The 25712-nt window shown below is 48.4% G+C and overlaps 2 protein-coding genes across 5 annotated transcripts in view; one reads left to right on the top strand and one right to left on the bottom strand.

The window, feature by feature from the left end:
* Positions 1 to 25712, top strand: part of STYXL1 (serine/threonine/tyrosine interacting like 1) — a 92879-nt gene that overhangs the window by 31254 nt on the left and 35913 nt on the right. Inside the window, exons 1-3 of one of the 4 annotated variants that reach the window (XM_010980739.3) lie at positions 13979 to 14126; positions 15049 to 15146; positions 24477 to 24580. In XM_010980739.3, coding sequence (XP_010979041.1) covers positions 24478 to 24580 — 103 coding nt within the window. In that variant the 5' untranslated portion in view covers positions 13979 to 14126; positions 15049 to 15146; position 24477. Of the gene's footprint in view, positions 1 to 13978; positions 14127 to 15041; positions 15147 to 24476; positions 24581 to 25712 lie in introns of those variants that run through there. The other 3 variants (XM_010980741.3, XM_010980740.3, XM_064478621.1) reach the window with 3 other exon arrangements.
* MDH2 (malate dehydrogenase 2) lies at positions 1934 to 13881 on the bottom strand. Its single transcript, XM_010980738.3, has 9 exons — positions 13702 to 13881; positions 11752 to 11920; positions 10010 to 10093; positions 9431 to 9540; positions 7895 to 8020; positions 5104 to 5181; positions 4070 to 4169; positions 3579 to 3730; positions 1934 to 2254 (listed from the first exon to the last, which is right to left on the bottom strand). Exons 1-9 carry the CDS (start codon positions 13765 to 13767, stop codon positions 2123 to 2125), a joined length of 1017 nt encoding a protein of 338 aa, XP_010979040.1. The 5' UTR covers positions 13768 to 13881; the 3' UTR covers positions 1934 to 2122.

Here is a 25712-nt window from a genome sequence, read left to right as displayed (position 1 = left end):
CAGTCTGAAGTGTGGTGGACCACTCCATCCCCCTCAGCATAATCTGGAAGATTCTGGAATCTTACAGGTTCTTGGCCCTCTCGCTTGGATTCTTAGGTCAGGACTTGTGAGGGATGGGCACAGGAACTTGCATTTTAAGCGAACTTCTTGGGCAGGCCTTAGTGGGTAACCACCGGTATGTGGAGACCCGCTCTGACCCGTCCTAAACCAAGACAACTTGCCGAGTCACCTGCACTAGGTCCTGCCCATCAGGGTCACGGCAAGGATGCTAGGAAATAGCAAATGCACCCCAAACAGAGCTAGTAAAGTGCTTCACATAGAGAGCCACCAGGAGGAATCAGCCCCAAAGTACCATGGTGTTCAGAGCCATGCTCTTCATAGTAGTGAAAACTGAAACCACCTAGTTACCCAACAACAGTGGCACACACCTTATAGCATGTTCACCCTAAGATTATCCAGCTATTGAACAAGCAATACGGGGAAAACACACATACACTTAGAATAAAAGAATTGTGTGTGATGGCTAATCTTCAAAGCTGGTTCCCAAAGAAACAGGCCTCCTGGTACTCCAGCCCCTGTGTGGTCAGTCCCCTCCCACTGCAGACCTGGGCTTGCCGGGGACCTTGTGACTTGCTTTAACCACAAGGATGTGGCCAGAGAGATGTTGTGCCTGTTCTGCACCTTAACGACCGGCAGCTTCTGCTTCTGTACTTTGGGGAACCCCGAGCCATCAAATGAGAAACCTGCCCACCCTGCAGTAGCGGCCCTTGAGGAATGAGTGAGGCCCAAGATCTCATGGAGAAGTCCAGCTGTCCCACCACCTCCCGAACAGCTGCACATTCCTGAACCATCATCTCAAATGTGCCAGGATGGCCAGTCCCCACACCTGGACAATCTTGTCAACAGCAGAATCATGAGACATAAAAAGAAAAGACTGGCTTAATAGCAACTCAGTTGTGTCACACAGTAATAACCAAGACAGGTTACAAAATAGCACAGAGATGTTACCTCAACTTTTGAAATACCCAAAATTAAGAGGGCACATACTACTATCAGTGATTATTGCCTGCTTTATTATTTGGCTACATTTTGGGTTTTAAACAATGAACATTACTATTTGTGTAAGAAAACAATGTCACACTTGATAAAATCCACTTCACTTTTAGTTTAAAAAAAAAAGCTGTAGGTAAATGAGTGTCGGTCCCCAGGGTGTAGCTCCACTCACTTCCCCCACCTGCCCTTTCACCGGAAGGTCATCTCCTGTTGCCAGAAAGTTCTTTCTCAGGTATGGAGCTCTGTTTCTACTTTAGAGGTCATGGCTTCTGGGGAGCAGACTACCCAACATTAAGGGAATCAGGTCCCTTTAATTCCTCACATTTATGCTAAGCCCAGCTAATGCAACACAATCCCCTTAGGCCACCAATGAGGACTCGAATCCCTGTGTCCTCAGCCCCCTGGGGGTGCTGCTGGGGCTTTGCTCTGGTTGTTCCTGCCCCTGCCCAGCCTCCCTCACTTCCTGGCTTTGGGTCGTTATCACCACTGAGTATCAGGGGAGGATGAAGTCCAGAGGGGGCAGAGGTCAGCCAAGGCAGAGTTTGCTTGGCCAGGAAATACCTCATAGAGAGAACGGGGGACAGAAGGCAGTGGCCTAGTGTCGGCCACTGAGCTGCCACCCTAGCAGGTGAGGGGACCTGAGGAATCAGGCCCTGCCAGCCCTTCCTTCAGCTCACCCGCCCGAGGGATGCGATGGTGCAGAGAGGAGGACTGGGAGAAGCAGTAAGTGACAGACTTCAGACGTGAAGCTACTGATGAGACCATCATGCTTCCGTCTAATTTTTAAATATCTAGTTCTGATTTTTGATGGAAGAGATGCCAGACACTCTGCAGTCAGCTCTAATGGAGAAGAAAGCACGGTACTCAAATGGAGGAGACCTTGAAAAAGAAAATCAAAGCCTGCTTTTATTGATGTTCCGACAGACCGACCGGAGATTTGGAAGGGATGGTTCGTTAATACAATACTCATCATCAAAGCAAACTGAAAAGACAAAGGCATCTGAAATGGCTTTACAGTGACATGATGCCTTAATAAGTTAAGAAAAAGGACTGCTCACTAACTGCCTTCTCATTTCATGCTCTTTACAAACTCCTCTCCCTTCTTGATGGAGGCTTTCAGCTCAGGAATGGCCTCGGCGATCATCTTCTCTTCAAAAGGGGAGATTTTGCCGATGCCTAGATTCTTCTCGATGCCCTTTTTCTGGAGAGAGGGGAGGTGGGAATAGTGAATGAGTTTATTGCAGAAAACCCAGCTTGTAGCTTCATCGCTCTGCCTGGACTGTCTACACGAGTGGCCTCTGGGAGCCCACTGAGGGGTGGCACATCCCCCAGATGGGATGGGAATGAGCTGGGCCAGCTCTGGCCTTGGTCAGGCAGCCCTGGGCTGTGACCTGGGCTGTCACTTACACGCCAGGTTGGCTTCCTTTTCTATAAAGGGGCCCCCAGTCTACCTCACAGGAGGCTATGAGGACACACGTGGGTGACCTGGCACGTGGCGCACTCAATACTTAGCAGCACCTGAGTTACTCACCCTGCCACAGAGTGTACCTTTGGGATCTAGTTTCTTTTCCAAATTGGTAAAGGACTGAAGAAACACTTTAATATCCACCTGAATCTAACGTAATTAAGCAGGTGAACGTCAGACATGAGGAAAACGGTAGGTGCCTGTCACAATCTCATCCTCTGTAGCTGGGCTGTTTGTTGGAGCCCCTACCCTGGTGAGGACAGTCAGCCGCGGGGTCCTGACCCACGGGCCCCACCACGCTGCACACACCTGCGCGGCCCTGGTTCCTGAATTCATCTCTTCAGAGTCAGTCTTAGGGATTTTGGACACAAGGGTGTCCGTGGAAGGGCTTCTGGTGGCCTAACAAGTCATGAAATGGCTTCCTTCTGGGCAGGAGATGAAGGCGGTTCCAGCAGGTGCCCACACTTAAGAAATGGAACCCTGGTTCCACGGTTTGTGGGAATGAGACTAGGAGTCCTGCCCACTGAGGACTCAGAGTCAACCTGACCTGGCAGCTACCCTAAAGTGGCCTGGCTGAAGCCAGCAAGGTGATGAGATGGGCTCCGTCCGAGTGCCACATTCCAAGGGGAACGCCTGCAGCAGAGACGGAAAACCAGTGTGACAAGGAGCCAGGACCCAGGGAAGCCTCAACTGGAAAGTCTAACAGCTATGCAAAGCCACCCCTGGGGCTCCTTGGAAGAGGAACGAGGCTCATCAGGGCCTGAGGAACCTCTTCTGTGAGGACTGTCCGTGGGCTGCCTTGAGATGGACCGAGGGTCTCACCAGGAACACACCCAGGCAGCCACTACCGACCAGCTGCTGGGGCCGTGAGATTCCCATCAGCCCTGGGGCTGAGGACTTCCCTGCTCTTAGTTCTGTGGTGCACTTCTCCCTCAAAAAGCCAAGCACACTCCAGGCGGTGAGACGCAGTCACCACACAGGGAAATCCGAACCATGGCGCAAACGCTCGGGGCAGAGCTGTCAAGTTTTACCAAGGAGACCCAGCCTCCAGGATACATACCCCCAGCAGCAACGGTGTGGAGAAATACGGACAGTCTGTTTCCTGGGACTTAACAAAGGAACATTCGACAACTCCTTCCTTTCCGTTCATAGCATCCAAGAGGGAGAAGACAAACCGGGCTCCAGCGTATGCCATGGACAGGGTGGCAGAGCCTAGGAGGACACAGGCAGGTCAGCCAAGCTGGCAATGTGACCGTAAATTGCAGGTGAGCCCATCCCACCAGCTAAACAAAGCACCCGCACAACCTCCAGCTCTTATAGTTGAGACCTCAGGTCAGCATCCCTTGACCCGCAGACTCACGAATGGCGTGAAATTGGGGTTGCTGACCTCAAACACTACTCCACGCCACCAGGCAAGCTGAGCTGCCCTGACCTGGGGCTTGCTCGTCAAGCGGCCAGACGCAAAACTTAGAAAAGGACCAGCTCCTTGCCAGGCCCCCGTGAGTCTTCAACTCTGACTCTAACTGCCCAGGGCTGCCTCCGAGAGCCTACCTGCTCCAGCTTTAGCCTTGACCACCTCTGTGCCGGCCTCCTGGATGCGCCCTGTGAGGGTGGTCAGCTGGTCCTGGGGAAAGTCCACCTTGGGGGTGCACTGCAAGCAGAAGCCACGGGGACCACGTGAGCAGGGCCAGGCCCATCACCTCCCAGGTCCCGCATCCTCCTCCCCCACCACCAGGCAGGCCCCCAGCATCACCGCCCCATGGGAAACCAAGACCTTTTCTTTAAAGAAAAAAGCCGATTTTATTGGGAGGTGTGGTGAGTTCCCTACTCATTTTTAAAGAACTTTTTCTATTTTGGACTAATTTTAGACTTAGAGGAAAGTTGTAAAAATAGCACAAAGATTTTCCTCACCTGGCTTCCCCTGATGTTATATCTTACATAACCACAAGTACGAAGTACGAAGAATAGGACATTAATAGCGCACGTTATTAACTAAGCCACAGACCTTATTCAGTGTCCAACTGTCCCACTACTGTCCCTTCTCCGTTCAGGGTCTTGCCTAGGGCCCCTGCACTTAGGGATCTTGCCTTGGCCAGTTCCCATCTTCCCTGGCCTTTCACAACATCTGTCAAGAGTGCCCACTGCTCATTTTGTAGGATGTCTACCAATTTACATCTATAAGGTGTTTCCTCAGGATTTCCCTGTGAGGTTATGAGATGGTCTCATGTATTTTATTCTCGGTGGTTTTACCTCATTGCCTACTCATTTTCAAACAAAGCAGCTATGCCTGCTCTGACCTGACCAGGAAGTCAGCGATGGTTCCTTGTATGGAGGAGCTGGCCATCCTGAACACCTTCTGACCACACTCACTCCCACGGCTATGGACTCTGAAAGGCTCCAGCCTGACCACAGCCCCACAGGCCCTTCGAGAGACCCAGACTGGGATGGGGCTGTACCCATAGCAGGAATCCTTTCAAAATATAATGGATAGTGAGATCTTTGTCAGCCTGTCCCAAGGGCCCCTAAGTGGAACCTCTGGACAGTGTTCATGACCTTCAGGCTTCCGGGCAAGGTGACGCACACACCTGAGAGATCACGGGGATGATGGTCTTCCCAGCATGGCCGCCAATGACAGGAACGTTGACTCGAGCTGGATCCAAACCCTGGTCACCAAAGTGTGAAGCTTAATTAATTTTTAACACACACTTTTGAGTGTAAAACGTGTCATATCTACCTAAGGCACCAATACTGGAAAAATCTACAGAACTCAGAACAAAACAAAGAAGTCAGGAAAGAGGCTGTCTGACCCCAGCTGTGCTTACAGCTCCTACCGGGCCCCACTACATGGTCTAACATCTGTTTGAACATGTGCAGTGAGGAGTAACTAGGTGTCTGGTGAGGTCACTATGAGGCTTCCTTTCATGACGGACCGAAAACTGCCTCCTTGAAGGGTCTCCCCAGTTGGTCCCCATCAGTCTGATAGATTCTTGGAACCAGAGGATGACAGTCCTCTTTCCCACACCTGATGTCACACCCCAGGCAAAAGCCCAGACGCGTGTGCCCACACTCTGTCACCGAGAACAAGTCAAATTCTCTTTCCCTCATATCAGAGCAAGATTACAGAAAACCCAGGGGTGAGAAGTCTGTCAACTCAAACTGATTGGGACAGAAAGAATGAAACCAAATTGAAAGGGGTCACAATGCCATGGCTAAGCAGGGCTTGCTGGGGCGGCTGACTCATTTGTTAAACCAGAGACATGACGCCCCCAAGAATCTAGGAACCAGGTATCTCTTAAGACAGTCAAAAAAAGAAGCTGGTAGGAGTTATGGGAGGGGGTGAGCAGTCCCCAAATGCTTCCACCTTCCCTAAATGCTGCAGCTGCTAAAGAGAGATACCCTAAGTTAGGAACCAGACTCACTCAGGGAGGCCCAATCTCAAGAACAGGCAGACCCAGCAGCACCGAGTTAACCGAGCAGGGAGCTTGCACAGCAGTGCCTGTGGGCCAAGGCACCGTGCTGGTCACCAGGGACACGGGCACCAACAGACAGAGCCCCTGCTTTTGAGAAATGCATTGTCTTAAGATAGACGTTGAAACAGACACAAATGGATGCTCCAGTGTGATGGGCTAAGCCAACCACAGGATGGCTGTGGAAGGCAGGGGTGCCCTTACTCAGCCTGGCACAAGGCTTCCGGGGGCAGACCTAACTTCACCTGGCAGGGAGCAGGACTCTGCCAAGGGAAGCATATTCCAGGCAGAAGGGGCAGAAGGAGCAAAGACACGAGGTATAAAGAGCATGTCAGCACATCAGCAGAGCATGAAATGCAATAGCGAGCCCAGTGGAAAGGGAAGGTGGTGGTGCAGGGGGCTGGAGACAGCCAAGGTGGAGGGGGGAGCCAGGGGCTGCAAGGTTAAGGGCTGCCTTTCATTCCTGATAGAATTCAGGAATTTTTCTGAATACAAGGCAGCCTGAGGTAAAGGGCACATCACTTAACTGACTCGTCCAGCACTAGATTCTCTGGCAAGGGCCGAGACACCCATCTTCTACCCCACACAGCGGTGCTTCCAGGCTAAGGCTGCATGTCTGAGAACTACGCAGGCACACAGCGGCCATGGGTGGCTGTGAAGCATCTGAAGTGCAGCAAGTGCAACAGAGTACGTGAATTTCTAATTTATTTAATTGTAATGAAACAGCTGCATATATCTACTGCCGCAGCAGGACTAGGGGCCCAGGGAAATATGTGCTTTGTCCCCCAAGAGCCAGGAGCACCACGGCAGACCTAAGGGAATGAACACCACTGCTTCCAGGAACCCAGGGTGTGAGCCTCAGAAAGCTGGGACCCCCACCCTCCTGACCTGTCCGTGTTCAGACTCGGTTCCAATGAGATCTCCTCCGCAAAGCCTTTCTGACTCTGTGTTCTATACACAAGTGTGCTGAACTGATGATTCAATTCAACTGTCTCTGGAATTAGTGTCTCCTTCCACTTTGCTCCACAGTGCTCCCAAGGCCTGGGGCCAAGTCTCATGGATCTTGGACCCCACAGCTAGAACAGAGCCTGGGGGACGTGCCACAGTGGGAATTACAGGGGGCACTGGACTGTCCACGTTCTAGAAGAGAACTGCTGGGTGCACCAGGAGGAAAATGAAGGTCGGTGGTCCTGTGTGCACGACAATCATTCCCTACTTGGGAGACCCCCACTCCCTGACTTGCAAAGTCACAAAAAATGGCCTAAAGCTCAAGAGGGCTTCTTGGGGCCAGAGGAAGTGGTTCTGCCGGTTCCACAGCCAAAAACATTGGAGAGCGGGTTGTGAAAGGCACTGAGGACACCAGACCTGGTGCTGGTGCCGAAGCCCCAAAGCTCCCTCAGGACGAGTCTGGAGCTCAGGAAGCAGCAGAGCTCTCGGGTAAGTTGCTACCAGTACCAAGAAGGGGAGTCAGAACAGCCCAGGAACAATTCTCGTATCTGAGGATTTGGGGAACCCTCCCAAGTTCCTCATGTCTGCTGATTTTATCATTTGTCTAATGATTAGCAGGTAAATGTTTGTTACTAAGTTTTCAGAGGCAGTGAACTTGGAAAGCACAACCCAGTCTAGCCAGTGAGAAACCCAGGGAAAGCCAGAACCCTTGGTACAGGAGGGAGAAGAGCAGAGTCAAGGCAGAAGCTGGTCAAGGTTTCAACCTGCAGAGGCCCACGGCGCGTGTTCCCTGAGCAACGCGAGAGCTGCTTCCCACCAAGGGGGCAGGCCATAAAGACATTAAAAGTCCCCAGTCACATGTGACCTGTAAGGGCCCCGATCTTCCATGCCCACTAATGAGCCAGCAATGGCCAGAAAAGTTTGGAAAGGTAATTTGAAAGACGCCGGATGCAGCTCTTACCTTCAGTTCTGCAACAAAAGTGTTGGCTCGGACAATGTCCAGGGTGGTCACCCCGAAGATTTTATCAGGGTTATATACTCCGTGCTTCTTGAAAACTTCTGCTGTGATTGGGATGGTGGAGTTAACCTAGTAAATCCAGGAGAGAGGCACAGTTTGCCTGCATTCTGAGAGCACAGCCAGGCAACAGAAGGAAAAGTCTTTTCGCCAGACCATTAACAAGCCCTAAGGTGTCACATTAAACCGAACGTTTGATAACCGACCCCCACAATGGCCGGAAGGCCCCCTACTCTAAAAGAGTGCGTCTTTCTCTGCCACAGGAAAGAAGAAACCCTTCTCTGTGGCAGACGCTCTACCCCTCGGTGGCCTCTGAGCTCAAAGTTCACAGACGCACATGACCCTTCAACTAACAACTTAAAATGTGATGAAGGTTCCGAAACGGCACCTTCTGCTCCAACTGGGGCTTATGCCTGAAAGGCCATTCTTAAAAAAAGAAAAAGAAAAAGAAACAAACAAAAAAAGTCAGCCTAGCACAGAGCTAAAAGCTCTAAGGGACCAGGGTCAAGTCCCAGCTCTGTCACTCTGCGTTGTAACCATGGGCAAGTTACTAACTCCTGAGGATTCAGTTTCTTTATCTGTAAAATGGAAGTAACTATCTCATAAGGTTGTTGTAAAGATTAAGTGACTTAATATATGGCAAGCGCTTAACATATTACCTGGTGCATAGAAAGACTAAAACCAGACCAGAACAGCAAGCTTTACATGAGGTGCTGGTTAATCAGCTCCCCAATAACTCCTGATCGTTGCCCCTGAGGAAAGGCAGGCTGGTTGGAAAAGGCAGGATCCTCTTCCCAGAGGCCAAGGGCCCCACCTCTGGGTTCATCAGCAGCCACGTCCCTCAGTGAACATCATGTCACTGCACTTTCACCCACACCAATCTTGAACTCGGAGACCAGAGTCCCAATTCAAGTGGTGGGGAGGAACGCAGAGGGCTGCTGTCAGGTGCAACCCGAGACCCTGCTGGGGCGGCTGTGGGAGCCACCGCCATCTTCTCAAGGGACACAGCACTCGGAGTTTCTGAACTGAAGAATGAGCTTCCTGCAGAAGCCAGCGAGCGAGGCCCGGGGCAGCTGCGTACAGGATTATGTGCATCAATGTGAGGAGAAAGGGGATGTCGGGCAGGCAGGAATCACAAACCCTGAGTGGCGTATGGTAAAAGGTGTTAACAGGCACCAGACTCATGGCTGCAAGCAGCCTTAGGAATGGACTTATTTTCCAGGTGGAGAAACTAAGATATCAAGCGGGGAAACGATCTGCCCAAAGGCACACGGCTGATAGAAAAATCAGGTTAAAACTCACCTGGTCATGCCAGGGGGAATCCTTAGGAAATAAATTCAAGGGCCTCTTATTAGTTCACCCAATTTACCCATTTCAGCACATTAATCTGATTATTCTCCCTATAAGCACAGTAACATAGTTGGGCTAACTGTGAACTTTCATACGGTATCAGCCACCTACCTGCCCGCGGCTGACACTCACCGGGTTTGAAATGATGCAGATCATGGCCTCGGGGCAGTGCTGGGCACAGGCAGCAGTCAGGGTGGCCACAATGGTGGCATTGGTGTTGAACAGGTCATCCCGGGTCATGCCTGAGAATGATCCAATTTCAGATGTTCACAAAGTACAGGATGAAGTTTCTAAATACGTGCCAACTGCCGTGTGTGTTGTTCCAGGAAATTCAGACTTGAGTGAAACAGGGTCCCTGTTTCAAGTAAATCTGCCTTGTAGGGAAAATAGCCCAGTGTGCCAAGTGCCAAGACTGAGGTTTGTGGGGGTGGGGTGGGGGAACGGGATGGGGGTGTAGCTCTGAGGAGGATCATCAGGACCAGCAAGACTTCCAAGGAGGAATGGGCACCCCATGCAGGAAAAGCACACACACAACAGACTGGGCGAGGGGACACCGTGACACATGGGGGGCTTTATCTGTACCCCACAGGCATTGGGGAGCCTGTGGAATTTTTTCTGCAGCAGAGAAATCTGACCAGATCCATTTTTCATGGAAAACCATGCCCTCGTCTGACTTGCAGGGAGATGCTAGGCAAGGCTTTCAACACACACCTGGTTTTCTTGGGACTCCCGCCGGAATAACCACCACATCGCAGCCCTTCAGGCAGTCTGGAAGCTGCTCAGGTCCTAGATAGCCTGGAAAAAATACCCACAAGAACAATTTCACTGCCTCTGACCCGGAGAGGCCAGTATGTCTGTGGGGACAGAGTCCGGATAGGACAGCCCGACCTGGGTCCAAGGTTGACCATAGGCCTCAAGACAGGCTGGAAGGCCCAGCCATGAAGGGGTTCCTCTCCTGCGGAACTGTCACTGTGGGTCTGATGACCCTGGCAGGCAGGCAGGGGCCCCTTTCATTATCCTTTCCTCCAGCCTCCACTGGCCCAGGCCCCAATTCAGAATGGAGCAACCCTGCAGGTTCCCACAAAACTACACCAAACTGGCTGCTTGTCTTTATCCTAATCACTAGCACCTAAGTCCTTCTTGGCTCCTGGTAAGAGCTGCTTATTCACTGCCACAATCATCCTAACAAATGTTGCATCTCGGGATCAGATCAGAAGGCACACTGGAGGCCAGGAAAGAACATCCCTGGGCTCTAAATATTAGCATTTATTTTGTTTACTTCTATCAACTGAGGGAAAAAAGGTCCAAAGATTTCAGGGAAATTGGCTCCAATGACCAAAGTCTGCTCTGATTTGCCTTTTCCCTTACTGCAGGAGCTTTTGGAAACTCAAACATAGTGTCCAGAAGAAAATGAGCAAACTAATTCAGAGGGACCATGGAAGGCACACAAACATGTGACCAGTCAACCTTCTGTGCTGTCTATAGAGACACATGCAAACACCATCAAACAGCTCAGTCTCACACACTATCAGTAGAGACAGAAAGCAGTACAAACTTTCTGCACAGCCATTTGATACTTTATAGGAAATGCTTTAAAAGTGTCATACCCACTAATTCTACTTTTAGGACTCTTAAGAAACAAGAGGTAAAGATAAAGATGTTTTTCACAGCTTATATATTTATAGTAGAGCAAAACAGGAAACAGCCCAATGGTCAATAAACAAACGATAAATTACAGTACGTCTTTAAAAATGATTTTTACCAAGAATTTGGTGACAAGGAGAAATGCTGCTGTAACATGAAGGTAAAATAAGCAGGGTATATATAATTATATGTAATTATGCATGACTTCTTGGATAACATACCTATATTACCTACTTGGAAGGGAAGACTTCCCTAAGGTGGCCGTGCTTTGGAAAAGCTGTCAAAGGTAACTCTGGGGTGGAGGGATGGCCCATGGCAGGAAGGGAACTGGCGGTGCACCAGGGACAGCATTTCTTACTGTTGCACGTCCCTGCAGGAGATTCCCCCTCCCCCATCCTCATATTACCTTTTTTTTAGGGGGTGGTAGTGGTGGTAATTAGGTTTGTTTACTTTTAATGGAGGTACTGGGGATTGAAACTAGGACCTTATGCATGCTAAGCGTGTGCTCTACCACTGAGCTATAACCGCCCTCCACATTACTTTTTAAACTAGAAAAAAGTTTTACATGGGAAGATTGGACCATTGTTGTTTCTCTGAAACTGCTATTTAAATTTTTCTGACATTGCTATTTAAATTTTTGGACTCAAGTCCAAAAAGGTGCAATAATTTACAAAATTTAATTCTAAAATGAACATGAAAACCCCAAGTCTCTCAACACCCAGTTTCATCTAAGACTCTCACTCTAAACCTGGACCCTGGTCTCCTGGGGAGAAGAGATGTAAGTTCTCTAGGGTCGGCGTGCTCAGTACCTTTCACAGTTGCCCTGGTCTCGATGTGGCTCAGATCCGCGGCCACTCCGGGGGTATGAGCAATATCGTAGAGGGTCAGGCGGCTCACCAACGGGCTGTTCTTCAGGAGAAGTGAAAGGGGCTGCCCGATTCCTCCGGAAGCCCCTAGCACGGCTACTTTAGCATTATTCTAGAAAGAGGCACAGAGAAAGGACTCTGGAGACAGAATCGGCATTGAAAAGATTCATGTGTTAACCTGCAGAATAGTGCACTGAGCCTCTTACTGCAGTGGTGCCAAATGAAGGTGCAATAGTATTTCAACCAACCCTAAGGCCCTTGTTTCCTTCTGAAGTTCAGAAGCTTGCCTTAAGAAAATGGGGGAGAACTCATGTCTCTAGATGCTGTGATAGTCAGGGTCCAAACTCACAAATAAAAAGCGGAGCCTATCCTGGCAAGCATGTGGGCAGCTGCCAGGGAAGGAGAAAACAAAAGGAGAAAAGAGCAGTCTGTTACAGTTTGTTTTTAAATTTCTATTTGTGTTTTATATATTTTAATTCATACCGACAGGAATAAATACATTGAGATTGCATGGTCAACACATTCTTCCTGTTAAAGACAAAGGATCCAAAGTCTCTCTGGGCCCATATACTATTTGGCTCAGGCTCATCTTTCTGACTTATACAACTGCATTCTCAACATCTCCACCCTTATGTCCAATAGGCATTTTAAACAACAGATTCAAATCTGAGCCCCTGACATCCCCGCCCCTGCCCAAACCCACTCTCCTGTAGCAGTCTCAAGACTGTTCAGCAAATCTCAACTCCAAAGCCCAAAGCCTTGGTGTCCTCCAAGCTCCTCTTTCTCTCACAACACCCTCTTCAAAGCAACGGTCAGCAAATCCCACTGTCTTACCTTCAGTTAGTTCCCTTCCCCTGCTTCTCAGCGTCAACTTTCATCACCTCCACCTGTCCTAAGTTTATTCACTGTTGGCTTAAGTGCCACTTTTCACTCATCTTTGTATTACCTGCAGCACCCAGCACAATCCTTGGCAAGCACGGATACTTAATGTACTTGTGTGTATATTTTATTTTTTTAATGAACTGAATGCATAGGAATCTTATATGAAGGACAGAAGCTAAATGAGAAATGTGGAATCTCATTCAGTAACCACTTCCCCTTTGGATGTGGTACTTAAGAGGCCATGTGGGCATCTCCTGGGCTCTCAAATTTTGGTTGCAGTAGTCACTTGGGGCACTTGGTAAAAAATATAGAGGCCCAGGTCCTATCCGCCTCTGATCTTTAGCAGCTTTCAGGTGATTCTGACACACACCAGAGTTTGAGAATAGCTGCCCCAGAAGAAGATGGCTAAAAATAGCTTAAGCTTAAGCAGTCCCAGGCCAAGCCACCCACTGTTATAACACCTGGGGGCAGGCCCAGCCGGCCCAGAGCAGAATGGATCCTTCAAAAAAGTCCTTAAGAGGAAACAGTGTCTTCAGTTTCTTAGAAGGAAGGCTTGATGATCCAAAAAAGTCACTAACAATGGTCAAGAAAGCTGAATTTTAAACCTCTGGCAAAATGACTGTGTAACCTTGGACCACTTCTCTACCCTCGGAATCTTAGTCTACACTATGGAGTTAAAAATTACACAGTTTGTACAGATGCTGCAAGAAGAACGAGGTTAGTGTCAAAGTACTACGGAAAACAAGTTACTTTCGGCCCTAGAGCCCTGGCTTTTCGACCCTGAAGGAGCACAGGTCAAGAGCAGGCCCTCTGGGAGACGAGCTGGGGGCTTGGAGAAGCGCACCGGTCCTGGAGATGAACTACCTTCCCCTCTCTCTCCTGGGCTTTCTCCCCCGCACTTCCTGCCCAGTATCAGAGCCGGCCCGGGGGTCCGGGCTGCTCGCGAGCCAGGAACACACGTGGCTTAAGCCGGGGAACCTCGGCCTGCAGTCAGCCCCTTGCAGGGCCTACCTGGGCTGAGGTGCTGAAGCTGCGGCGGAGAGCGGCGCCGGCAGGCCGGGCGAGGGCGGAGAACATGGCTGGAGCGGGCGGGGCGCGGACCGGGAGGCGAAGGAACTGGCGGCGAGCAAGTGACTCCAACGACCTCCACACTGCGCAGGACCTCCCGGCTCTTCTCCGCCTGGTCTCGCGAGAGTGGCCCGGTTTCCGGCGCCGCTCTGCTCACATCTCGCGGTATCACGGCCACATCCGGGCTGTTGCGGAGACAGGCGGAGGGACGCTTTCCCAAGCGTAGGCTTTGGCTGGGTCATAGCGCGGGTCGTGTTTCCTGCGGCCTGTAGGGGAGACGCGGTCGGAGTGGGAGGGAGAGTCAGCACCGGAGAGGTGGAAGAAGACAGGCTTTAGGCTGGAAGAGCCTTAGAGGAGCCATTTTGCAGGTGGGGCCCCATACAGAGGTTTTGACAGGAAGACCATCCGAGGTCACGCCGCAGGCCTGACGGAGTGGGTGCAGTCCGAGCCCCTGAGCCAAACCCACCCCTCCTGCCCGTGGAGGCGGGAGGGGGCTCCGAGGTCTGGAAAGCTCTGGAAAGAAAAGGGGGAGGGAAGGTGGAGAGTCCCGGGGTGGGAAGATGGGGGCCCCTCTAATCAGTGACTCCCGTGCACCCCTCTGCGCTCGAGCGCACACATATACGCACTGTCCGCCAGCCAGTGTCGTCCGCCAGGTGCCCAGGACCTTCCATTACAGCTTACAAAGCTTTAGAGACGCCCCTACTGAGAATGGCTGACCCTAAGCATTGACTTGGGCGCGAGACACTGTTCTTAAGAGTTTACAGGAAAGCAGTCAAGCGTTATAGATGAGGAAACAGGTGATAACTTGTGAAGCTACCCAGTCCCTACTATTCAGGCCTGCCCAGCAATTCTGTGACCATGGCCACATTGTTTCTGCTTTAGGGATGAAGAAACTGGCTGAGCTCAGTTAAGTGGACTTGTTCAGAGTCTACCCAGACAGAAAGTAATGGTTCCTACTCACAGGAAGCTTATTTAAATTTCTAAGTTAACTTTATCAGCTTATCACTTCATTTCCACTCCCCTTCCCCCTATTTTCTGGCATACAGATAATTCCTTACCCTCAAAAAGTTTAGGGTCAAGTGGGGCAGATAGGTGTACTGCAGGTTGTTGCCTTGATGGAGGAGTGTACAAACCCAGTGGAGGAGGGTGACAAATAACTGAGCCTGCTTGAGAACCTGGTTGGGGAAGCAGGAGTGAAAAGACCAGTTAGCAAAAGTGCTATAGGAGGGAGTGCATGATGACTGGCTTACTCTTTCCTTTCTCCTTCCCATTTGTTTATTGAGCTACTAGGATGTGCTAGCCCAGTCTTGGAGCTGGGTACCCAACTGTGAACAAGATCCACACATTTTTCTGCCTTCATGGAGCTCAGAGTCTAGTGGGAGAGACAGGTAAATTGCAAGCAGCATGATATGACCAACACGAGGAGAACTATGAGGTGCTGTGGGAACACAGAGGAGGTCCATCTAACTTAGATTTGGGGTGGGGACTATGTGAGAAAGGACTTTGGAGGGTGAAATGCCTAAGGGGAGATGTAAAGGAAGAGTAGGAGTTACTCAGTGGGACCGTTCAGCTCCACAGCCGGGAGAGATCCTTGTCTGGACATTGGAGCTCTCAAAGGAGGGGCACTAGGAGCTGGGCGTTTAACAGTGGGAGGTGTTCGGATGAGAAAGGAAGGGGAAAGAGCCCAGAGAAAAACCTGGAGGTGGAAAAACCCAGATCTGTATTCAGGGGACAGTGAACAGATAATTTCTGTTGGTGTGGAGACATGAGGACAAACAGTGACCTTTATCTTATAGACTGTATTTTCTGGTTAATTAATTACCTCTCTATCTTAGCACTACAACTGAAAGCATCTTGCAGTCAGGTACGTCTTTCATCTCTATTGTCCAGCTGTTACGGAAATGATAGGCCAGCCGAGAAACAAGCACCACTCGAAGGGTTGGAGTACTCAGATGTATTACGCCGGCGGGCTCAGAGGGGCTTCTGCTCCGAAGCTCTGAGCACCTCCAAGACGTGTGCATGAGGTTTTATAGGGTTAATTACAAGCTTGGGGTACTCGGCCAATAGGCATGGAACAACTTTAGCAGCATCATTATCACAAAAGTAGCAGCAGGGAGGCAGCAAACCAACATTTCAAGGCCAGATATGTCTCTTTGGAAATCCAGCTGGCTAGCAAAAAAAACATGAACAGGGAATCAGCAAACCAACACTAATTAACTTAGATTTATGAGTTAGCCCAGCAGAACTCAAATCAGTAATCTGACACTTGTTACACTTAGATTTGTTAGTTAGCTTGTTAGCCCAGCCTGGCTTTTCCTTCACACACATCTGACCAGGCTGAGAGTGGGTCTCTGAATTTTGAGAGAGTTGGGTGGTTCTAGATATGTCTGGAAAAACCAGGTTGTGCGTGACCTATGAATGTTAACTGAGAAGTTCGTATTTTATTCCTTGGGAAGCAGGTGTTTATCAAAGTTTTTATGATGCCACCGAAACTCTGAGGAAGATTAGACTGACCTTGGCATGCTAAAGATCCCAAGGGAAAATTGTGCAGGGCAAGGAGATTGTTTAGGGGGCTGTCATATGAGATGATAAAGATCTAAGTTATGGTGGTGGTTTTAGAAATGGAGAAAGTGGGGCCAGTGAGGGAGAGGGAAGAATGGTAAGAGTTTGTGCGCATCTGGATTTAAGAAATGAAAAGTGATGTGGGAAATCAGCCTGAGAGAAGTATCTTTGTACAGAAACAGGGAATTCAGGGGTTGTGTGGAAGGAGAGCTGGCTGGAGAAAAAGTAAAGCACTCTGTTTTAGATGGGCTAAATTGGAAGTGATGGTGAGTTGTCCACATAGAAATATCAGTGGGCACTTGGGGAATTACTCCAAGAGGAAATATGGGATTGAAACCGATGAGAGAGGCCAGGACTGAAGTCATCCCTGTAGAGAGGAGAGTTGAGGCCATAGGAGAGGAACTAGAATCAGATTCTCATGCTCACTCCCACATGTGGGGCTGGAATTCCTCCCTATCCCTGCCAAGTCAGTCAGCCCCTGTCTGCATCTCCACTACAGGGAATCACTATCTCCCAAGTCCTCTGCTCTGGCCATCCCAGCAACTTGACTGTTAGAAAAGTTTCCTCACATTCAACTGCTAGTTGCTTCCTTTTAAATCCCAAAATGTTCTATAACAGTCTTAACAGCTACTGTACTAAGCATTGACTTTGTACCAGGCACTGTGCCCTGCTTTGCAAGTATAATTGTTACACTGAACATGCCCAGCCTCATTCAGGAAGCCTAGTGCAGTCAGAAAATAGCTTTATGTCTTCATCCCCACTCTTCCTTTAAACCTTTGCTTGTCCTTGGATTACATCTAGTCACCAGGACAGACTTGTAATAGCCTAAATGTCCAATTCACATTAGTAGTCAAAACTCTGAACTTGATTCAATGTTAAAACTTGTCTCCTTCTACCCTTGAGCTTGCTTCAGGCTCCCACCTTTGGAGAGGAGAGTGATTGACTTCTCCATTCCTCCATCTTGCTTCCTCACCACCCTTCATCCCTGCAGACTGAGGCTTCAGACCCATTAGTGTTGGTGGAGGAGGGTTGTAAGAATATAGGGGCAGGAAAGGTCCCTTTGTCATTTGGCATCAGCATTATCTGAGCTTGACAGGAGTTTGTAGCTGACACTTCCATGTGGTGCTTTTGTGGGTCTCTCTTACCTGTAGTTCCCTTGACCTAGGTGTTTACACCTCAGTCTTGCTGTTTCCAGGTGCTCTTTCAGCCCTCATTTTCTGGTATCCCCCACTACCTGCAATTGGTCCAGGGTCCGTCCAAGTGGCCCTCTTGGGCAGAGTGCCTTTAAGATGGCTTCTAGCTGGCCCTCTTTACTGTGTGGCCCACATCTGGTCTACAGGAAACACATATCTTTTTCCCCAACAAATTCTAGGGATGTAGGCCATTTCAAATGCAGCTGCCTCTCCTTGCTAACTGCTAGTTAGCCTCAGACTTTTCCTTAGACTTTCACTGGGGCCCACCACCAGCCTGTATGCCTGCACAAGCTTCAGAGGACACAGGCCAAGCTATTCTAGGGGTTTTCTTTCTTGTTTCATGAACTGTTCAAGAAAGCTGAGGCTTGTGAAATGTTTGAAATCATAGAGAAAGATGCTAATGGAGGTAAAGAGTTTTGAGATGCTAAAAGTAGAGAGAAGGATTAGGTGGGAGAAGACGAGGTCAGAGGATGCTTATCCCTCTGATTCGGGGAAGAAACTTGAAGGGCACCTAGGGAGCAGTTGGTGGGGCAGGGCTCTTTGCATCCAGTGGCCTTAACCTTTCTCGGCAAGAACTAGTAAGTGAGAGAAGTTGCTCCAAGGTGAGGAGGTTTGGATAACAGCTGTAGCCATTGGGGAAATGCTGCCCAAATAAGGGACGATGAGAGAGATTAGCTGGCGGCTGTCGGGGCCAAGCTAAAGTTCTGCGGAGTGTACTTTCTGTGTGCCCAGGTTCATGTGTCTCAAAGCCCAAACCCCACGCCAAGTTCATGGATGTACAGGTGGGGCCACACACACAGCCTTGCATCCCCCCACACACCTGCATGTTCACATCCTTGACCACATAAGCACATGGTTCTACACAGGGGACTTGAAAAATATTATTGCCATATAGTTTACGTACAGTACAGTATACAGATCTCAAATGTGCAGTTGGATGTTTTTGAGTTTATACCCTTGTAACCACCACCCAAAACAAGCTATAGAAACATTTTCATTATTCCAGAAAGTTCCCTTATGCCCCAGTCCCCCAAACAGCTACTTCTTGATTTCTATCACCATACATTAATTTTGCTATTTCTTCATTGTATGTATTTATACACAATATACTAATTCATTGATACCCTCCTTGCCACACTGCCACACAAGCCGCACACATGCATGTATACTGACCATTTTGTTCCTTACAATAGGCTTAGACCACAGTCAGGGGCTATCAGATTTTTGCTCTTAGGTACACATATTATATACTAACCTACCTTCTCTTCAACCCTAAAATCGTACCACAAGTGAAGTATTTTAAATCTTCCCTTTCAGATCCTTGGAGCTAAAGTGAAGAATTAGAAAGGTGGTTGTCCTCCCACCTGCATGGGAGTTTTCTGTATTTTCCTCTAGATACATTAGAATATTGGAAAATGTACAGTGTATTTTAAAACAGACCTCTGTTTAGATACATAGTTTAACTTTTTGCTGCGGCCCATACCTGCTGGAAGTCGAAGGATTTGGCTTTCCAAGATATATACCAGCAGAGCAACTAGGAGGCGGTGGATGGTGACAGCAGAGGCAGCAAGAAGCTGCTGGCAAGGTGCTCTCGAGAGCTGAGAGTTCCCGACGGTGACACATCTGTCAGGAGCAGAGCCTTCAGTCCTCCAGACCAGCCAGGGGTCAGGGAAGTGAGTGCAAATGTGAGTCCAGACCCTGGTCAGGTCCAAGAACCCGTGTCAGGAGCAGAAGGTAGGGCATAAGCCCAGTCGAGCAGAGGAGGAGCCAGTGCCAGAGACGGAGTCAGAGGAGGTGAGACCAGACGTGGTGGCCACACAGCCTTTGTGTAGCAGTTTGCCAGCCCCTACCTCTGACAGTGAATTGCTGCCTGGGTAGGCCTGTCACCCTCCCAGGGCCACTAGGGTGCTTCTCCAGGGTGTAGTGGGTGTAGGTTTGGGAACATGGGAATGAAGGCAAAATAGAAGATGAGGGACAGGGATGTGGTGGCTGGGTCTGTGCCTCTGGCCCATACTTGTTCCTTCCAAAATACAGAAATACTGGCAATCACTGGCAGTAGGACCTGGTGCTCCTCTGAACTGAGAGATTTCAGGACCACTTCTGAAGCCTCTGCAACTGTGGGGTGCTGCCACCCAGGACTATGTCCCTTAGCTTTGTCAAGATTTGGGCCACAAGGAAGGTGTCTGGCTGGGATTGAGGAAAGACTGTATCAGATCCCATAGGAGCCTGACCGTCAGGCAGCATCATAGGCTCCCCTCCTCTTATAAACTTGGCCAGCTGGTCTTTGGCCTGAGATTCTCCGAATCTCTGTCTACTGGACTTGTAGCTATCAGAGGTTCCTGGTTGAGGATGAAAAGAGAGATGTTAGGAGTAAAGGATCTTGTGTTTTCTAAGCTCTTGCTCTATACCAGGCTCAGGTCTGAGCAATTTATGTTGATTATCTCAACATTACCTTCCTATAGCCTTTCCAATGTGTAGTATTGCCTCAGTTTACAGGTGAGGGCATTGCTGCCTGTCGCTGTATTTAAGCCTTGGTCATCCTGGCACAACCTCAGTTTCCCACAGGGAATCTGGGCATAGTGGGGTTGGCTGTGGACCCCATCTCATATCTGTGTAGTCCTCTGGTCCCTGCTTAGCCTGAGCCAGGAGCACAAAGTGAAGGTTACAGTCTGGCTTCTCCAGGAGCATTGAGTGATGCTTCCTTTCCACCAGAGGCAAATGTCCATCATTTGTGTCCACCTGTCTGGGGCTGAACCAGACCAAACTCTCAGTATCCTATAATGCCTGTGAGAAGGATGGGGTCGGGCCCAGTCTCTGACAGTGATGCTATCAGTCAAAATGGAAAGTCCCAGGCATTGGTCAAGCACAGGGAGGCAAGAAGGCCTGGATCTGGCCAGTTTCCTCTTAGTCTCAGGCTATGACAGCTCCTAATGAAACATCCCTTCTCAGTCGGCTGTTTTCCCAGGCATTTTCGCTGGAGCTGAGCTTGCCAGCACAGCTGCGTCTGGACTGAGAGGGAGAGAGAGCCCCACACAAGTCCCCTGGTTTGAAGTTCAGGCCAGGTCATCACAGGGAGGGTGAAGAACCTTCCTGCTGGTGGGCATCTAGTGTGCCAAGACAAGGCCTGGGCTGGCATCCTGCTGCTGACAGTAGGTGCCTCCTTGCCACCCAGAAAGCTGTGTGGATATCCCAGCTGCATCAGCTTATAGGAGGATTGGTCTCTTTCTCACTCCATGAAGCCAGAGCCCCAGAAGGTGCTCCCTCTGACCTCTCTTTCTACAACCTGCCCCATCACCCTTGCAAAAACGATCTCACTAAATGCCCTGAAAGTCTCTTAAAAGCTGTGCTGTGCTAAAAGAGCCCAGAGGGGGATGGCTGAAACTTGCCATTTTGACTCCACTGTTTTGAATAGTTCACCAGGAAAATGAGACTTGGTAGCAATAATCAATATAATGAAACTCACAGTGGCAGTAACTATATTTGGTAAAATCTGATGCAACAAAAATCTGATGAATGAGTCAAATCTTTATTGTACAATTCACAGGGAAAAAAGATGATCTTGGGGAAAAATAATTTTGAAACAAAACTGAAGATGAAATTGGAATTGGTTAACTGAAATACAGAAAATCAATTAAGGGGTTAAATTGGCTTAATGGAATTCCTCTAAGGAAAATACTTTTGGCAAAACCTCATCGATATTCACTTAATGGTTCCATGTAAGAGCTCAGTATCAAAATATTTTGGGGGCCCAAACTGTGGAGCCAAGAATATCTTACACCCTTCAGAATTTGGAGCAGCCCTGAGAGATGTTACCTGTGTCCAGTCCTCCACCCATCCGGGTTAGTGATTCCTCTTGTCTCAGCTTACAGGGATCTTCTCTCAGAAATGTGCTGTTAGGTTCAGGACTGCATTCACCCCCCTGCACTTTACCAGCAGGCGAGGGGCAGTTCTTGCTTGACAAGATAGAGTGCCTCCTTTGGGAAGGAGAGAAGTCTGAAGGAGTTCATCACTGGGGCTGGGCTGGGCTTTTCCTGGAGGCCCAGAGACAACCCCTCTGCTAGTGAGTGAAGAGATGGAAGTTGTAATGGGGAGAAGTAGTTGGGAGTGTGAGGATGGGCTCTAAGTGATAGACCAAACAGGTTACGAGCCAGTTTTTAGGTTGGTTTAACAAAGTTATAGGGTGAGACACAGAGCCCATCCTCTCTCCCGCATGCTCACCACCTTCAAAATGGCCTGAGATCAGGACTTTCAGAGGCAGAAGACCTGGGGGTGCAAGAGGGGAGATCCTGAGGCGGAATCTACATGTGGCATCAGGTCAGGATGACCCCATTGGTGAAGGCAGGAATGGTGACTAGTCATGATTTATTCCTTCAACACATGCTTATTGAGCACTGCTCTGCACCCTGGGCACTGGGTGAGGACACAGTGAACAAGAAGGGCAAGGTCTCCACCTTTATGAGTCGTACATTCCACTGTGAGGAGACTGATGATGAACCAAGCAAACAAATTAGTGTGATAATGCAGATGAAGACAAACTCGTATTTTGCAAAGATCACCTTGACTGCCATGTGAAAATTAAGACTGTTAGGGAGAAAGCAAGAAGCAGGAAGCCCAGTTGGGAAGTATTGCATCCTCAGGAGAGAGTTGCTAGTACCTTTGGTCTAGGATGTTAACCCTGGAGATGAAGAGAAGTGGATGGATTTGGAATGTATTTAGTTAGTAGAGCTGATAGATTGGCTGTGAGGGGCTGAGGGCAAGAGGGATTAGGGATGTGACCCAAGTAACTAGGTGGGTAACGGTGATGTTCATTGAGACTGGGAAGACTAAAAGACAAGCAGATCTTGGAGATGTGGGCATATGTAATTTAAACATTCGTTTTTGGCCATATTAAATTTGAGATGCCCATCAGGCATCCAAGTGGAGGCTGGAGCTCAGTGGAGTGGTTAAGTAGGGGCTACAGTTTAGGAATCATTAGTATACAAGGGGTATTCAAGGGACTAGATGAGTCCTCTATAATCTAGGGCTTACAGTGGTGGTTCTCAGCTAATGGTAACTTTGCCCCTCTTCCTGGGCGACATTTGGCAAAGTCTGGGAAATTTTTGGTTATTATAATTGGAGGCGGGGCTTTGCTCCTGGTGTCTACTGGGTGGAGGCCAGGGATCCTGCTAAACATCCTACAATGCACAGATCGGCCCCCACAACAAAGAATTATCTGGCCCCAAATGTCAGTGGTGCTGAGGTTGAGAAGCTTTGTCCTAGGGTGAGAACAGACAGTAAAAAGGAGATGATGGTGCCTAAGGGCATTCTCATGGGGAGAGAGAGAGCAGGAATTATCTGAATGGTAGGAGGGAACCCTGGAGAGTGGGGTGTCCTGGTAGTGGAGAGTTGTTTGGGAGGGAGGAGTGCTCCACTGGGTTAAGTGCTGCTGAGGTGCCATGTTTGAGCACAGAGAGAAATGACTACTGGGTTAGGCAAGATGGGTATTGCTGATGACCTTGATAAGAGCAGTTTCTGTGGTTTGCTGGGGTTAGAAGTTCCAGGGGAGAAGGTTGTGCCAATAGCCACCACTTAGCGAACACTTCTTCCCTGCTCAGAATGTCTTACGTGTGTAATTGCTTTAGTCCACACACAATAGGTACTATTATCCTTGTTTTACAGAGGTGGCAATACTATTTTTACCCCCATTTTACAGAAGTGGAAACTGAGGCAAGGAGAGATAATTATTCCCCAAGGTAAGGCAGCAAACAGAGAGTGACACAGTAGGAATTTGGACCTAGAGAGTCTGGAGGTGAGGAAGTGGAGGCAGTGAGTCAACACTACCCTTTTGAGACATCCTGGCTGTTAAGGAGAACAGACAAGTACAGAGAATGTGTGCTGTTAGGAATGGTTTATGTGGAGAACGAAACAGATGATGCTGGAGGAAGGATCCAGGGCTCAGGTTGAGGGGTAGCCTTTCTGGGGAGTACTGGTAATTCTGAAGTGGACTCTGTTTTGAGCAAGATTATGTCTGGACCTGACTGGCCTTCAGAGGTCTGCTAGCTGCGCCTTGTGGCCCCCACCTTATCTCAAAGGTAGCCCCCTTGCAGGAAGCTGCTGCACAGACCCAGCTTTCCCCCTTCCATGTCCACGAGGCACCAGAGACAGTTGTCCTCAGAAACCTGTGTCCCCAAGGCAGCCCTGCAATCAGGAGCCAGAGCCCAGGCTGGGCAGTTCTGTCAATACAAGTGAATGATTCTCTGCCTTCCATGAACCGTCATGATCTTTATCATAAGCTTACAAGGCCCTTCACAAGGGGTCCTGCATCGGCCTCCCTGGGGTCTTCACTCATCACTCTCTCCCCTCTGTCACCACACCAGGCTCCTTTTGAAATCTCTCAGGTACTGAGTTCCCTCCTCCTCTCAGGAATGTTCTTACTTCCTTCATCCTCGCTCTCTCCTCCACCTGCCTAAGTCTTGCCTAACCTCCTGTCTCAGCTTAGCAATCACATCTTGTCAGTCCTTCTCTGATCCCCGCAGCTAGGTGAGACCCTCCTGTTAGCCCCTCCTATGACACTGGATGCTGACTCTTGGAATGCATTTTCTACGTATTTTTATGTATGATGTATTTTTTGGTCCAACATCTGCATTCCATGCTAAACTGTAATCTTCACAAGGTTAGGTCTAGCTTACCACAGTTATTTCCAGTGCCTGGCATACAGTAGGTGGTCAGTAATTTTCTGCTGAAGGAAGAAATGAATTGGTGACTATTTTACAGCCTGCTTTTATTTGTATGGTTCATATATATTGTATGCAATGTTTATCTCCCCTGCACACATATCACTATAAATTTTTGAATTTCCCTGATTACTTTCATCCTTATTTGAAGGCATGTTAGGGAAGAGTTTAATTATCTTACTTTGTGGTCATTCATCTAAGATAAAAAGATGTACAAAGCTTTTACGTTATTACTGATTCTTCCCCATAGGATGACTGGTTTGGTTTTGTGTGAACCAACAGAGCTTTACAACATCCTGAATCAGGTCACAAAACTATCCAGATTAACCGAACCCAACTATCTCTGTTTATTGGGTAAGTACATAAAAAAATATTGTGAACAGTGTCCTTCAAAGATTATTTTTGATGAATCAACAAACTTTGGTGGGGGGCAATAAATTAGTTTAGAAAACTGTTAAACTCATCAGGCATAGCTCAGACGCTGCTATTAATTGTAACATGACTTGGAATATTACCAGATTAAATAAATCTAGAGGAGAAGTTCCTGGAAGACTAATGTTTGAGTCCTCTTGTTAATTGTTTTTAGTGAAATATTTTAAACATCTAACAAACGTATAGTAATATGCAAAACACTGAAGTACCCACCATTTAGATTTAACATAATAAATAAAAAGTTAAATGCACAGATGTACCTCCCTTTTGTACCCCATCCTGATCCTATTCCTTTCCCTCCCCAAAGATGACTGCTTCTGTATATTTGCACTTTTTCTACATCTGTAGGCGTCCCAAAATAATATATGGTTCAAACATTTACACAAATAGTACCATAATGTACAGTGATTCTGCAGCTTGCTTTTTTTGTTTGCTTAAAATTGCATTTTTGTTGTTTCCCTTATGTCTAAATATGAAGATCTAAAAAAAAATATGAAGATCTAGTTTATTTTAGCTGTTCATTGCAATACATATCCATTTCTAATTGTGTTGCATTGTGTCGCTGTTATGAACAGTGCTGCAGTGAACAGTATTGTATATCTCTCCCTATTCGTGTGCAAGAGTTTCTTCAGGATATATATCCAGAAATGAAATTGCCAAGCTGCAAATTCAGCCTCACTACATTATTGTCAAATTGCCCCCCAAAGACAGTGTATCAGTTTATCCTCCAATCAGTAGTTTGGGAAACATACCTATGAATACCTGGTTTTGTCAGTGTTTAATTTTTTTGCTATCTGACTGACGTGAACTTGTATTACGATGTTTTTCTCCACAATTTAAAAAATTGTGATAAAATACATACGAAATTTACCATCTTAACTACTTTTAAATGTGCAGTTTGGTGGTACATTGCCACCATCATCTCTACAGCTCTTTTCATCTTGTGAATCTAAAACTCTATACTCATTAAATAAATCCCCATTCCCTCCTTCTTGCAACCCTGGCACCACCATTCTACTTTCTGTCTCTATGGTTTTGTCTACTCCAGGCACCT

This window comes from Camelus dromedarius, chromosome 24 (assembly GCF_036321535.1).
Source record: "Camelus dromedarius isolate mCamDro1 chromosome 24, mCamDro1.pat, whole genome shotgun sequence".
Taxonomy (NCBI): Eukaryota; Metazoa; Chordata; class Mammalia; order Artiodactyla; family Camelidae; genus Camelus; species Camelus dromedarius.
Note: the sequence above shows the minus strand (reverse complement) of the source record. Positions and strands in the feature narration are given on the sequence as shown.

Bases quoted from the DNA above. Each gene is read 5' to 3' on its own strand.
- MDH2 (XM_010980738.3), bottom strand. From the start codon at position 13,767: ATGTTCTCCGCCCTCGCCCGGCCTGCCGGCGCCGCTCTCCGCCGCAGC. The intron at 11,921-13,701 runs GTAGGCCCTGCA...GCCTCTTTCTAG, and splicing joins GCTTCAGCACCTCAGCCCAG to AATAATGCTAAAGTAGCCGT. The intron at 5,182-7,894 runs GTAAGAGCTGCA...TTTGGTGACCAG, and splicing joins CTTTTGTTGCAGAACTGAAG to GGTTTGGATCCAGCTCGAGT.